The sequence below is a fragment of the Tupaia chinensis genome, unplaced genomic scaffold, assembly GCF_000334495.1.
Source record: "Tupaia chinensis unplaced genomic scaffold, TupChi_1.0 Scaffold000216_1, whole genome shotgun sequence".
In the NCBI taxonomy this organism is placed as follows: domain Eukaryota; kingdom Metazoa; phylum Chordata; class Mammalia; order Scandentia; family Tupaiidae; genus Tupaia; species Tupaia belangeri.
This window is the reverse complement of record NW_006159691.1, coordinates 2,384,697-2,400,055: the sequence shown is the minus strand read 5'-3', so window position 1 is coordinate 2,400,055 and position 15,359 is coordinate 2,384,697. Positions and strand designations below refer to the sequence as shown.

General features: G+C 40.5%; 1 protein-coding gene across 1 annotated transcript in view; it reads right to left on the bottom strand.

Annotated features, from left to right (window-relative positions):
- PTPRT (protein tyrosine phosphatase receptor type T) overlaps positions 1-15,359 on the bottom strand; it is a 1,472,724-nt gene that overhangs the window by 649,631 nt on the left and 807,734 nt on the right. Inside the window, exon 8 of the mRNA XM_006147596.1 lies at positions 2,461-2,754. Coding sequence (XP_006147658.1) covers positions 2,461-2,754 — 294 coding nt within the window. The remainder of the gene's footprint in view (positions 1-2,460; positions 2,755-15,359) is intronic.

Here is a 15,359-nt window from a genome sequence, read left to right as displayed (position 1 = left end):
CTTTCCCTATCAATCCCATTTTCCTCCACAATGTGTGCTATGTGAGTATTCAATTTTGTGTTTATATTTAACCCATTTTGCTATTTTGTTAGAAACTTAACCCAGTTTATAAATTCCTCTGGGCAGAAATTATACCTTCCACATACCACTCTCTCTTATGTTCTGTTTTGTAAAATAATGAGTATGTTTCTAGTGTAATTAATAATAGAAGAGGGAAGCAGGAGTGGGGGACTCAGATTACCAAATCTAGTAAACATCCACAAATGGATATAAGCCTGGGAATTCTCTTCAAAATTAATTACCAGGCCCAGAAGAAAAAAGGACATTCTACTATCAGTGGCAATGCAGGAAAGAAAATTGTCTTCTTGATGGCACATTTTGTAAAATGTGGGTTATTCAAGATTTTAGCTGTAACTTACTTAAACACCAACATTTTTGAAATATAATCCCACAAACAGCATTTCAACTCATAATTTTTATAGCAATAGTCAGACTATTGTGTTTTCAACATGAAAAATCCATTATACAGTCGTGGCAACAGTTTGCAATAGATTGTAAATTTTTATTGAGATGATCATCTTACGATTGAATTTCAAACTGTATTATATGATCATCAGCAAATAAGTCCGTGGGGGTTGCTAAAGTACTTTGAATATCATTTACAAAGATCAAAAAACCCTGGAAACCCTTCCATTTACCCTGTGGAAAAAAAGAAGCTTCATCAGCAGGATCAAATCAATTATTTTTACGGATGAATATTGCATTGCAAAGCTGAGATAAGGTATTACCCGATTTAATAACATATCCTTATATCTTTTTAAAGTAGTAAGTCTCATAATCAGGTTTCAATGAGAAATTTTACCAAAGGCTCATTTTAGAAATAATCAAAAAAACGACATCTCTGTTCATCATCGTGGTTCAATACCCTTCAAAGGAATGTTTCCATAAAAGGGAAATGCTTGCTATCCTTGGGTTACGTACTACCAAGATACACTACTAAGACTATTAAGAATGGTTACAATCAAGTCTGCTACAATGCTTGTTTTGGAAATGTAAATGTGTTCCAATCTGACTGATAAATGAAGGAGCAATTTGAGTATAATGCGAATTTTGCATCTGCTTTTGTGAGATTTTGTACATGTGCAACACTAGGGAAGCAGAAAACAGCACTAGCTGAACTGAGCCACTTAGACATATACAAAACACACACACACACACACACACACACACACACACACACACATCTCCAGCACCTTCTTGCTCCCTCAGTTCACTGCGTATTTATGATCCGTACACATCCATACCTTGTGGTACAACTTCCTGACAGTATGCTATGATTAAAGATCAAGGGCATTAAAGTCAGAAACATGGGTACAAATTCTGACTGTGCCACTGGCAAATTCGATGACTTTGGACACAAAGTTTTAAAATATGGAGCCTCTATTCCTTTGTGTACATAAGATAAAACAATGTATAGCAAACAATTACTTGAATGAAAAAATAACATAATATAAATAATGTGACTTATAAACACTGAGTTCTTTTAATTTCTTGTGTCATATTAAGAGCTAGGAACATCTTAGGTATATAGTCCAACAAACAGTTCCAGTCAGTAGCCCCTTATCGGAAAGGCAGTAGAAGCCAAGTGACCTCAGGGATACAGTGGGTTCCAAAGAACCCTACCAAGCAGAGTCCCAGTCAGCAAACTCTTAAGTAGCATCTATGAACCTCAGAGAAATAGCTGGAGCCAGAAGCCCACAAAGATATAGAAGAATTCAGAGGACTCTTGAGGGAACAGTCCCAGCCCAGACATTCAGGTAGAGCCAGGAAGCTCTTGGGAACTAAGCCAGTTCCAGAATCAATTTAGAGTCAGGAGGCACTCAAGACATAGTAGATACAAGGAACCCCTCAGAAGCAAAACCAGAACTATAAATTCTTGGGAAAATGGTCAAATCAAGAGTTCATAAGGTTCACAGGCCCAGATCAGGAATCCTCATGGATAAAGTCTGAATTAGAAACACCTTAGACATTCAGCCAGACTCAGAATCCCTCAGGATATAGTCCAAACGAGGCCTCCAGGAGACATAATCAAAGTCAGAAGCCCTCAGAGCCACAACTAGAACCCGGAACCCTCAGTGGAAACAAAAAGTTCTCAGAGACCCAGGGCCAAGAATTCTCAGAGACAGAGAACCAAGAGTCCCTCAGACAAAAAGAACTAGTATCCATCAGAAACACTGTTAGAACCAGGAACCTCTCCAAGACACAGCCAGAGTCAGGAGGGTCTCTGAATCACTGTCAGAGCCAAGAGGTCCTCTAAGGCAAAACCATGACTATTTTCCTCTACAACAGGAAGCACACTCACATAAAATTGGAAATTATTTATCACAGAAAGGCAAGAGGAAGATTATTCATAGCAACTGCCCAGTTTCTCAAAATACAGACTTGGAAGGAGGCTCTTACCTGCACACTTGGTCCTAGTGGTAAGTGGAGGCCCTGGTGGTCCCGTGCCCCCCTCTCCTGGTCGTGTAAGAAGAACCCGGATCTCATACTCAACATCAGGATCCAGATGCCACAGCTTGTAGTTGGGAGAGTCGACAATGTGAGTCTCAGCCCAGGTGCCTGTGGTGGTACGATATTCTACCTCCTTCAGGATGATGGGCCCATCCCCAATGATGGAGTTGGCATTTGGCTTGATCCACAGGTAGGTGGCCCCCACAGCCAGCAGCTCTGGGGGGGCAATGGGAGTGGGAGGCTCTGAAAGACAAGCAATGAGTAAAAGGACCGTCAGACTCAAGTGCTTCGCAGAGCAGAACCCAAGCTTGTGAAGACAGGGACAGAATTCAGATACAGACATAGAAAGTAGCCCAAATCCCCTTTTTAACCTTATTCATATTCTGTTTTGTTTTTTTTTTTTTTTGAGGTTTTTTGCTGTAAGGCACGTGCACTCACCAGACAGACAGAGACATAGAGCCAGAAAGCGAGAAATCACCTCCCAGGGGGGATGGCCACGCTACAATCCCTTCTCCTCCGTTCTCCTCTCGGGATCTTGGGCACACACGCACACGCACCCGGCGTGAGTTTAAGCCACCAGGTCCGGGACTTGAACCGTGGTCGACTACGTGGGAGTCCAGCGACACAGCCATTACGCTAACTGCTGGTCCCATATCCTGGTTTTTTGGAAACAGAGTTTTTTTGCTAAAGGGCACATATACTCACTGGAGAGACAGAGAGAGACAGTGAGACAGAAAGTGAGAAATCATCCCCCGGAGGGATGGCCACACCACAATCCGTTCTCCTCTTGGGATTTTGGGCATGTATACACACATGTCTGGCATGAGTTTTAAGCTGCCTGGTCCAGGACTTGAACTGCAGTCAACTATGTGGAGTCCAGTGACGTAACCATTCTGTCATCTGCTGCTTCCTAACTTCATTCATATCCTACTTTAATCTACAAGTTGTTTTACGTAAATACCTAATTCAGTATTTCTTGGGGAACTTTACTCACTCCTACAATATCCCTTCATTTAAAGAAAGAAAAGAAAGAAGGCAATGTCAGGAAATGGGCTTTCTACAACACAGCAAAGCTGTCTGGGTACTTACATTGCTTTCATTTCCTCAGTGGAAAGCCTGCCTGCCTTTGCTGAGGTGGAGTTTGGTTCAAACCCCAGGGAAGTCCACGGTTTATAAACATTTCTTATGTGGTAACACACAGATTACTGACAGAAGTTCTCCCTAAATAATGATATGAGCCTAAATAGAAAAATGACAACATAGCAAGAATTCAGCTGCTTCTTCAACTCTGGCAGGTTCCTTTCAGCAGAGAGAAGGTCACTGGTCACAATGAACCCGGTGGGAATTGAGGGTCAAGAAAAAAATCATGCTGAGATATCTTGTATCTGCTCTATGCTGGCCTCTCTTCCATTAAATTCTATGCAGTCAGCTAAGTAAGACTAGAATTCCAACAGGCATTTAAGGCAGCCTCATTCTGGCCGTCCTTAGCGGAGCTGCGAAGCTGCAAAATTAACACTTATTTTGTACTTCTTACATATCATTAAATTGCACATGCATTGTTTCATGTAATTCTTGGAACAACATTATCACCTCCATTCTGATGAATAAAAAATGTAAGAACCCAGTTGATGTGATCACCAACTCAAGGTCATGGAGTAGAAGAATTAGGAAGAAGCCTATATCTGTATGTCTTCCCCGACCAGTTCTTCCCTTGGAAGATTGCCTGTTAATACCCATTCTTGTATAAATTAAACTGTACATGTGTGTGCTAATTTTATTTGTAGCAAAAACAGCAGTGGAATAAGAATATGAGAAGGAAAATATGTCCCCTTTTTTGCTATCCAACCTAACAGCCATTTTTATTTCTCTATATTTTATTCTAATTTTTTATCCACCTTATCCTAATTTTCATGCAATTACAAGAGCACATAGACCCAATGTAGATTTGCGCCCCCTTGTTATTTTATACTTCAGTGGCTTCATGTAGATGCTACACAGGCTTTGACATCACTGCCTTTAATATATGCAGAGTAGTCCATCAGGTTATCATACTAACCATTCTCCCATTGTTGGACACATAGGTTTTTTTCAATTTTACTATAGTAATTAATGCTGTAATAAACATTTTTGTGAAAATGACTTCAGTCCTTCTTTTCTCACATTTTCTTAGGACCAGCTGCCAGAAATAAGATTATTCATCAAAGGGCATAACAAGCTAATGATTCTTAGAGCAGAACAGAAAATGAAGGGGAGAGAGGAGTTTGGGAATAGAGTACAATATAGATTTGTTTGGGAGCATGTTACATTTGGAGAATGTCTGGGCCATTATTATGAATAAAGGCAGGTATGGGTTCTTGTTTGGAACTCAGGTGAGAGCTTTGGGATAGAGACTCATTCAGTGTTTTTCTTCTAATTAATTACCCATCAACAAAGATTCTCCAGAAACAGAATAATTGCTATAAAACAGGGGTGGACAATATTTTCTCAGTGTGACTCAAAGCAAATCTTAAGGGACAACTTCAGATTGCCTCTATTATAGTCTGCCATTTGGTCAAAGAAGGGAATTAAGCAGATTAGTCAAGCTAGATGCTTTTCTTTACAAAGCCATGGAGGTTATTACTCAAGACCTTGTTATCTCAGAGGTGTTTGCAAATTGATTTTTGGATAATTTGTTCCAGGTAGAGAAGTTAAGTTGACAGGCAGATAATTTCTGGGCTCATCCTTTGTGCATTTTAAATATATAGACCCTTTGATTACCATTATCAACTCTCCAGAGTTCCCATCAGTCTCCAGTGAAGCCCCAAGGGTGCTGTTTTGTAACTCTGTGATGACTCTGCCCAATTCCTTAAATACAATTATTCACAGACTGGCCCTGGACAAAATTAAGAGCGGCAAACTTCAATATGTTGGGGGCTGAGCAAGTGGCCACATTAAGGTCTCTTCCATCAACTTTTCACCATGGTTTTCTGCTGTATTTCAGACAGTTTTCAACTGCTGGCCACCAGAAAGAAAAATTAAGCTTTCCAAATGTTTAGTCTCTTTCCATGTATTTCTAATGGTATGTGCAAATATAATAACAAATCCCCAAGAGTATATAAATGCCCCCATCTCAATGGACTTCCAGTTCACATGTTCATGCACATACTACTAATTATGGTTATCTCTCCTTCTACCCCCTCAAGAACAGGTCAAGTAAGTTCTTCAGAATATTCACTGGATCTCACACCAAGAGGCCATCCAATTTTTTTTAAGTGATCCATTCATTTGTTATTAGTTCTCTTTAGAAGACATATATATATATATATATATATATATATAGAGAGAGAGAGAGAGAGAGAGAGAGAGAGAGAGTATATATTATTTTTTTTTTTACACACCACACCAGAGAAGGAAAATATGTCCCCTTTTTTGCTATCCAACCTAACAGCCATTTTTATTTCTCTATATTTTATTCTAATTTTTTATCCACCTTATCCTAATTTTCATGCAATTACAAGAGCACATAGACCCAATGTAGATTTGCGCCCCCTTGTTATTTTATACTTCAGTGGCTTCATGTAGATGCTACACAGGCTTTGACATCACTGCCTTTAATATATGCAGAGTAGTCCATCAGGTTATCATACTAACCATTCTCCCATTGTTGGACACATAGGTTTTTTTCAATTTTACTATAGTAATTAATGCTGTAATAAACATTTTTGTGAAAATGACTTCAGTCCTTCTTTTCTCACATTTTCTTAGGACCAGCTGCCAGAAATAAGATTATTCATCAAAGGGCATAACAAGCTAATGATTCTTAGAGCAGAACAGAAAATGAAGGGGAGAGAGGAGTTTGGGAATAGAGTACAATATAGATTTGTTTGGGAGCATGTTACATTTGGAGAATGTCTGGGCCATTATTATGAATAAAGGCAGGTATGGGTTCTTGTTTGGAACTCAGGTGAGAGCTTTGGGATAGAGACTCATTCAGTGTTTTTCTTCTAATTAATTACCCATCAACAAAGATTCTCCAGAAACAGAATAATTGCTATAAAACAGGGGTGGACAATATTTTCTCAGTGTGACTCAAAGCAAATCTTAAGGGACAACTTCAGATTGCCTCTATTATAGTCTGCCATTTGGTCAAAGAAGGGAATTAAGCAGATTAGTCAAGCTAGATGCTTTTCTTTACAAAGCCATGGAGGTTATTACTCAAGACCTTGTTATCTCAGAGGTGTTTGCAAATTGATTTTTGGATAATTTGTTCCAGGTAGAGAAGTTAAGTTGACAGGCAGATAATTTCTGGGCTCATCCTTTGTGCATTTTAAATATATAGACCCTTTGATTACCATTATCAACTCTCCAGAGTTCCCATCAGTCTCCAGTGAAGCCCCAAGGGTGCTGTTTTGTAACTCTGTGATGACTCTGCCCAATTCCTTAAATACAATTATTCACAGACTGGCCCTGGACAAAATTAAGAGCGGCAAACTTCAATATGTTGGGGGCTGAGCAAGTGGCCACATTAAGGTCTCTTCCATCAACTTTTCACCATGGTTTTCTGCTGTATTTCAGACAGTTTTCAACTGCTGGCCACCAGAAAGAAAAATTAAGCTTTCCAAATGTTTAGTCTCTTTCCATGTATTTCTAATGGTATGTGCAAATATAATAACAAATCCCCAAGAGTATATAAATGCCCCCATCTCAATGGACTTCCAGTTCACATGTTCATGCACATACTACTAATTATGGTTATCTCTCCTTCTACCCCCTCAAGAACAGGTCAAGTAAGTTCTTCAGAATATTCACTGGATCTCACACCAAGAGGCCATCCAATTTTTTTTAAGTGATCCATTCATTTGTTATTAGTATTCTTTAGAAGACATATATATATATATATATATATATATATACTGGGGTTCATGGAGAAGCAGGGAGAAGAAATAGATGATTTTTTTTTTGGTATGTAGCATGTTATTTTTTAAATGCATAGAAAAATCATGTTTTATTTGTATTGGCTCTACTCTGTATTTGAGATTAAACTCTTCGACAAAACAGCAAAAGAAATGTCTGGAACCTTCTGATTCAACTATTAGAGTTACTGGGAAGGAAACCAAGGCACAGGGAAGCTCATGATCTGTTAGGCTGGGGATAGGAGGGAGCATTAGAGCTCAGGACCAGCCGCCATTCCTGCCATCCCACCACCACCCCCTCTTATATTTGAGGTGCTTTTATAATTAACTAGAAAGACCACTAAAGGAAGCCAATACCAGTAGTTTCTAACTTTGGATAGTACATAGGTTCCCAAAATCTGGTAAGAAATTTCCAGATTCTCTTCCAAGGAAAATGATCATAAACATTACCTAGAATTTTCCACAGCAGTCCAGAAGTTCATGAACCCTCTGAAATCCATGCACAAACCCCCAAATGGTCTATGTCAAGAATATAAGAAATACACAGGGATTTTATAAGTCTATTTGCTCATTATCTCGTACTTCTTTGGGACTCTGAAGTGTCCCTTTATTGGAGGGCCTAGCGATTGAAGGAACATAAAAGGGAATGAAATTTAATGTAGGTGTCACAGATTGAGTGCTTCTGAGCTCCTGGATTCTCAAACCCTTAAGTAAAAATAAGCATGCTAAGATTTTCATGAAACTTTTCTAAGAAAAAAAAAAATCTGAGTGCCCCTGACCATGGCTCACTCAATATATTCATAGAGTTAACATTTGGGCTAAAATATTAAGAGGGCAAAAGTATGATCCTATCCATGAAATGATATCTAACATAGAAACCACCCATAGAGGCCATGTTTTCAAATCCATCTTTACCTTCATGAATGGCTTTAACTCTTGAGATCCTGAGTTGAACAACCTGGCATAGAGATGCTTTCTTTGAAAGAAACCCCAACTAGTATGAATGCTCTCCAAAAAAGTTCATAGAAAATGTATATTATGAAAAAGCTATGCATGAATTTTAAAAACTTTCTACACCAAAGTAAACTCATGTTTTGAACTCCATTTTCCCACAAACTTCCTGAAATTCTTCATATGTACTGTGTGCATCTCATGAACCGGACACAGCACCAAGTGCATGATATCTAGGATTGAAGAGAAACACAAACTCTCTGTGTCCTAGGATCAGAGGGTTAGGCAGCCAGGTAAAAAAGTAATGACAAAGAATAATGAGAGTCATGACTGGGAGTGACAGAGGCAGTTTAGGGACCTAATCTTGTCTAGAGGTAAAGGAAGCTCTGCAGAGAGCTTAGGGGAGTGGTCTGGAGAACCTAAACCTTTGTGTTAAGTCTACAAACAAAGAGAGAATGGTCAATGAGTCCAATAGCTCCAAGTTGCCTGGGAAGGTACCAGTCAAAGCCATACTGGAAAACGATGGAAACTATGTGCCCTGAATACTCAAGTCTACAAACACGGAGTACCTGCTGCATGTTGCTGTCCCAGGCACAGACACAATCCTGGATGGATGGAGATCACATTCTAGCCTTCACTTGAGAACTGAGGTAGAGTAGTAGAGAGAGAAAGCAGAATCAGAAACTGTTATAGAGGAGGGGACCAGAGAGCTGAGAGATCCTGGGAGCCAGGTCTAGTTGGGTGCTATGGATCAGAAAATAGAGGCACATAACATGAAGGCATGTGCTTCAATGGGGCAGAAAACACACTGGGGCACACATAGCAGCAAATCTCAAAAAACAGCATGTGTGCACAGCAAAAAAAAAAAAAAAAAAAGGCATGCTGGAGAACCTAAACCTTTGTGTTAAGTCTACAAACAAAGAGAGAATGGTCAATGAGTCCAATAGCTCCAAGTTGCCTGGGAAGGTACCAGTCAAAGCCATACTGGAAAACGATGGAAACTATGTGCCCTGAATACTCAAGTCTACAAACACGGAGTACCTGCTGCATGTTGCTGTCCCAGGCACAGACACAATCCTGGATGGATGGAGATCACATTCTAGCCTTCACTTGAGAACTGAGGTAGAGTAGTAGAGAGAGAAAGCAGAATCAGAAACTGTTATAGAGGAGGGGACCAGAGAGCTGAGAGATCCTGGGAGCCAGGTCTAGTTGGGTGCTATGGATCAGAAAATAGAGGCACATAACATGAAGGCATGTGCTTCAATGGGGCAGAAAACACACTGGGGCACACATAGCAGCAAATCTCAAAAAACAACATGTGTGCAAAGCAAAAAAAAAAAAAAAAATAAGGCATGATCATTTCATTTATAAGAAAGTTTAAGAATAGGCAAAGCAAATTTATGATAATATAGGCCAAAAATACAGTTACCTGTGGGAGCAGGTACTGATTAGGACCAGGTATAACAGACATTTCTGGGGTGTTAGAATGTTCTATATATTAATTTGGGTGATTAAATAATAAAATCTAAAATAGTATTATCTCTGATTGGATGACTGCCTAGAAGGTGGCATGAGAAAAATTCTGGGGTTATATAAATTTCTGTATCTTGACTACAGTTGTACAAGACTTATCAAAATGTACACTTAAAACAGTGGTATTTTGCTGTATATAAATTATACCTAAAAGAGAAGGGGAGATTTAAGAAAAACAAACAAAATATGGCTTATCGGTATCCTAGAAAGTGGAATGAATGCCATTAAGTTTTACTTGGAACTGAACCCCAGAAAATTGGGAGAAAATGAGCCTGCTATCCTGTACCATTTCATGACAAGCAATTCTATCTGCACCATGAGATCCTGAATTCCTAAGAATTTTCCTAACAAGAGGTTGCTCAGGCACACATCAGCTCTCATCTAAACTTTTTCAGATATAACACAATCAACTTCTCTTTTCCTGACCCTTACCATCAACTGTGCCAGGCCGGGAGAAAGTGTTTGGCATTTGTTAGCAACCTTCGCTCATGAAGTTTGGAACCAAATCAAGAGGGAGGAAGTCTGGCCTTCAGAGAGCTGAGACATGAGTTCAGAGACAGCACTGGCTCCTTCTAGTCAGGCATGAAAGCACTGTAAGGACAAGGGCCCTGTAAGCCAGCCGAGAGGCTTGGGGAGCAGCTGCCCCAAGCTGCCAACACTCTCCTTCATCATGTACATAGATGGTGAGGTGACCCTTTAATGTAATTCCGCCTCATCCTCAGGCAGCAATCTCCAGACCAATTCTGTCTTTCTTTTCCCTGCTGTGAGCACTTGTAACAGTTTGACTCCCCAGAAATTCCTACAGAGAGCAAAAATGCTTCAAATAGCTAGAGATCGAGCTGTGTGCATTTTATTGTCTGCTCCAGACAGAAATCAAACGTTTTGAGAAAATGCATGTTACTGAGATGTGAAGTGAGCCTTGATATGGTTAAGGTGATTATAATCTTGCCTTCAACATTTCAGACTACTCTCCTCCCTCTACCTGATCACTTTTCTAATCGTATTTCTATTTCCTGACCCCTTTGGGTCCATGGGAAATGCCTACCTGACCTGGTAACACACACACACACACACAAACACACACACACACACACACACACACACACACATGGATACCTTTGCACACATACTCACATCATATTATCATTCTCACTTCTATACTCTTGCAAATACCACTTCTCCCACCTGGAACTTCTCTTTACTTTTATGTGAGCCATCCCCATTTTTCTTTTCAAATCTGCTGCATTGCGTAACTACTTGGTTTTGTAGACCACAGAGATGTACAAAGTATCTTGCCGATTGGATATTCTACTGATGTGTGTCCAACACTGCTTCCTAAAATAATGAACTGAGGATCCAAGATGAGAAGAGAGACTAGCTTGGGGCTAGAGTCTGAGTCTTTTTCTTCACCCTGGCCTCATCACTAGTCAAATCCGTGACCTCAGACAAACTACTCAGTCTTAGTGATGCTCAATTTTTTCTCCCTTGACAATGAAAGATTGTTTTATAATTTGAGTTGCAAAAATATCCAAATTCTCTATGAAGGACCATGAGGAGTCTATGTGTACTAATCCACTCTTCCTGTGAGCTGTTAGCAATGACCTTCTCATTCTTCCCTGGCTTAGGAGCACAAGGTTCCTGAGCACCACCCAAGGTACAACAGATACAACACCTGACCCACCAGTAGGAGCCACCTATAACAGAATTAGTCTGTGACTCACCTAACTTATGGCCCATGGTCAATAAGCACTTGATGCCTTATTTAAGTGGGTAGAGAAAATAATTGGTAAGTTCTCCCAATGTAAGAGGTTGGAACAGAAACAAAAAAGATTAAAAAGATCAAGGAGGAGAACATTATAGAAAACAGTGAATGAGCATCTAAGCTAAGAATTAGAAGTAATTGGGGAAAAACCATTAAGCAACCAGTACAAAGCAATAATCAAAGACACAGGGAAAGAAAACTTCTCTGAAATAAGAAAAAGCCTGAGCTTGCAGACTACAAAGAGCACAGTGGGCTCCAGGCAAAATCAATGATGAGAGTCAAGTTCAAGCACACATTGGCATTATTTCTGAAATACAAGACTAAAGGAAAGTTCCTAGAAGCATCTGGAAAAATCAGATATCCACCAAAACAAAACCAAAACGACTTAAATATCAGTTCTCAGACATCATCACTTTAAACACTGGGGAGTGATGATGAAGATAATAATACCAGTAATAATAATCCAGAAGGACAGCCATGGTAGCTAACATGGCCTGCACATTTTTAGGCACTTGGCACTGCTCTTCGCTCTTTAAATTGTTAACATATTCCATTCTTTTTTTTTTTTTAAGAGAGAGTTTTGCTATAGGACGTGTGTGCTCGCCAGACAGACAGAGAGAGACAGAGAGACAGAAAGCGAGAAATCACCCCCCAGGGGGGATGGCCACGCCACAATCCCTTCTCCTCTGTTCTCCTCTCAGGATCTTGGGCATGCATGCACATGCGCCCGGCGTGAGTTTTAAGCCACCGGGTCCGGGACGCAAACCGTGGTTAACTACATGGGAGTCCAGCGACAAAGCCATTACACTAACTGCTGGTCCCACATATTCCACTCTCATGTCAATTCCATGGCAACTCTAGATACTACTGTGATTCACATTTTTCTGAAAAAGAAGCAAGTGATACACATTGAGTAACAAGCCCAATGTCACTCAAAAAGCCAGGAGTCATGATCAAGGCAGCCTACCTGGGGTCAACACTGTCAATCATTATATAAAGATAATGGCAAAATATGCACATGAGGTTTAAGGGAGATATCCACATTCCAAGAATTTTATAGACAGATGTTCTGTTGCTATTCAGCAGTTGGTGGGAACTTCAGCTGGTAACCCCATTTTATGTCAGTGATGGAAAAGCACAAAGATCCAATGAAATGCATTCCCCTTTCTGGATCACAACAGAGGGTCCACAATGACAAAACTTCCACAAGCAAATGAATTTAAGTCTACGTAACACAGTCATACTACAACCCATGAAGTCATTTAGAAATGCATAATTCAATAATAACTTAGCACAAGATGAAATTATATGATCTGCAACACTCTCTCACCTCAGCCTTTCTTCCTCCCCAAGCACCTCATCATTTTTGAGATTATCCTTTGCTGGGCTACTTCCCCAAATCAAGAGCAGCATAATCAGTCTAGAAGAGTCTTTCTTTGTTTGCTAATCAGGAATCCTCAGAAAGCATGAATCAAAAGTCAGTATCCCCCAGAGAGAGGGCTGGGGGAATCAGGATTGTAAAGCTGTAAAATCAGACACCACAATGCAGAAGTGTCTTGTCCAGGGACCAGCAGTTGGCGTAGTGGCTATGTCACTGGACTCCCATGTAGTTAACCGTGGTTAGAGACCTGGATCTGGTGGCTAAAACTCACTCTGGGTGCTTGTGTGTGTATGCCCAAGATCCCAAGAGGAGAGTGGAAGAGAAGGAATTGCAGCATGGCCATCCCCCCTGGGGGATGACTTCTTGTTTTCTGTCTCTCTGTCTTTCTGGCAAGTGCATGTACCCTATAGCAAAAACTTCTCAAAAGAAAAAACAAAAAAAGTGTCTTGTCTAAGAGAAGCATGGGCTCACAGACAGGAAACCGTTACCTCCCCTGCTGCACCTTTGTCCATCAGCCTGGCTGTGAAGAATTAGGTAGAAGAAACTCTTGCCTTAACCAGGTTGGATGTCTGAATTCCAGAGACATCCAAATGTACATACTCATGTGATGGTGGGAGCTATTACTATTACCATGGGAGAGGCACAAATACTTTCTCAGTGATAAGTGTCTTTTTCAGGACTTGCATATATGAACATATTCATTCCTATCACATTATAAGTAAACACTGGTATGGTATTGAGTTTTATATATGAGGACCCTAAAGGAGTATGCTATTCACCCCTGGTCTTTTAGTTTCAAACCCACCCTGTTTCTTGGACTCTGGGATTCTAGGGCTGAGACTTTGTAAACTACACTTCTGGATTCCCTTGCTAGTTTGCTTTGGGCTTGCTTTGGTTCAGTCCTGTAACTGGAAAGCTCTAGAGGGAGACTGGAAAGTGGAAGAAGGAAAAAGAGGTTCTCTTCCTGTTTCAAAGAGCTGTCAATATCATGTTAACAGCCAGGAGTGCTGTGCTCCAGACTATGATCTCCTCTGGCCCAAACAGCACCCATAGCACAGTGTCTTTATGGAAGAATGTGCAGAGGTCAGTCACACCCCTTATGGCTATGGTATGATTTGTGGGGTCTAAGGTCCCAGCCCCACCAGCAGGGCTCCTACTACAGACATCTAGGCTCCATAACGCATTCTTCCCATTCCCTTGTTACCTGGCCTCAGGTATGATAGCTACTTTCTGCCACTCTTAGCTATTTGAGCATTCTGCTTTTGCTCTGGAAGCCTTCTATCACTTGTGTAATAAACTCCCTTAAGTAAAACCCCTCTGTCTGAAAGTATGGTTTGAGGTTTTCTCCCTGGACCCTGCCAATACATGTAGATACTATAATCATCTTCATTTTTGCATGAGTAAACTAAGGGACAGAAGTTAAGTAACTTGTCCAGGGTCATAAGCTAATATGTGGTGGAGCTAGGATGCCTGGGCTCCAGAGGTGTGATTTTTAACTAATACTCTGACTTCCCAGTGTTCACAACATCTGAGTCATCCACAGAGCATGGCATGTAAATGAGATTCAGGGAAGTGAGGTCTTTTGTTCAATAAACAAGTACTGAAGCTGTCTTTGCTCTGTTCTGAAGACAGTGACTCAAAGCAAATAACTGTCTCTACCCTGAAGGAACCTAAGAGTCTGGGGAGTGAAACAGGTGTAGAAATCAATACGCCACACAATAAAGTGGTTACAGCTGAGCAGGGGTAGGCCCAGGGCACTGCATCACATAGAATAATAGCCCCCAAATGATGTGCAAGCCCTGGTTCCCAAAATGTATATAGCAAAGGGCATTCTGAAGATTAAGTTAAGGTTCTTGAGTGGGGAAAAGGATCCTGGATTATGCAGGTAATCCCAAGGAGTACTTGTAAGTGAAGGAGGGAGGCAGAGGAATCAGAGAGAGAGAGTGAAGGAGGCTGCTCTGGCTTTGCAGATGGAAGTAGGGATAGGAAAAGCAGGTGACCTCTAGAGATGAGAAGAGGCAAAGGAATGGATTCTCAGAGTCAAAAATATAGCCTAACTGGTCTTTAGACTTTTGACCTCCAATATATGAGATAATAAATTTGTGTTGTTTTATGCCACTGAGCTTGTGGTAATTAGTTACAGTAGGAATAACAAATGAATACAAGGAAAGCTATACAAATCAGATGGAAGAGTCAAGGAAGGCTTCCCAAAGAAATCAAATCCTGAACTGGGTCTTAAAAGGAGAGCAGAATCTAACAGGCACAGGGGAAGAGCAGAGCCTTCAAGGAGATGAAAAAAGACTGGGTTGCTCAGGAATTGCACATCCTG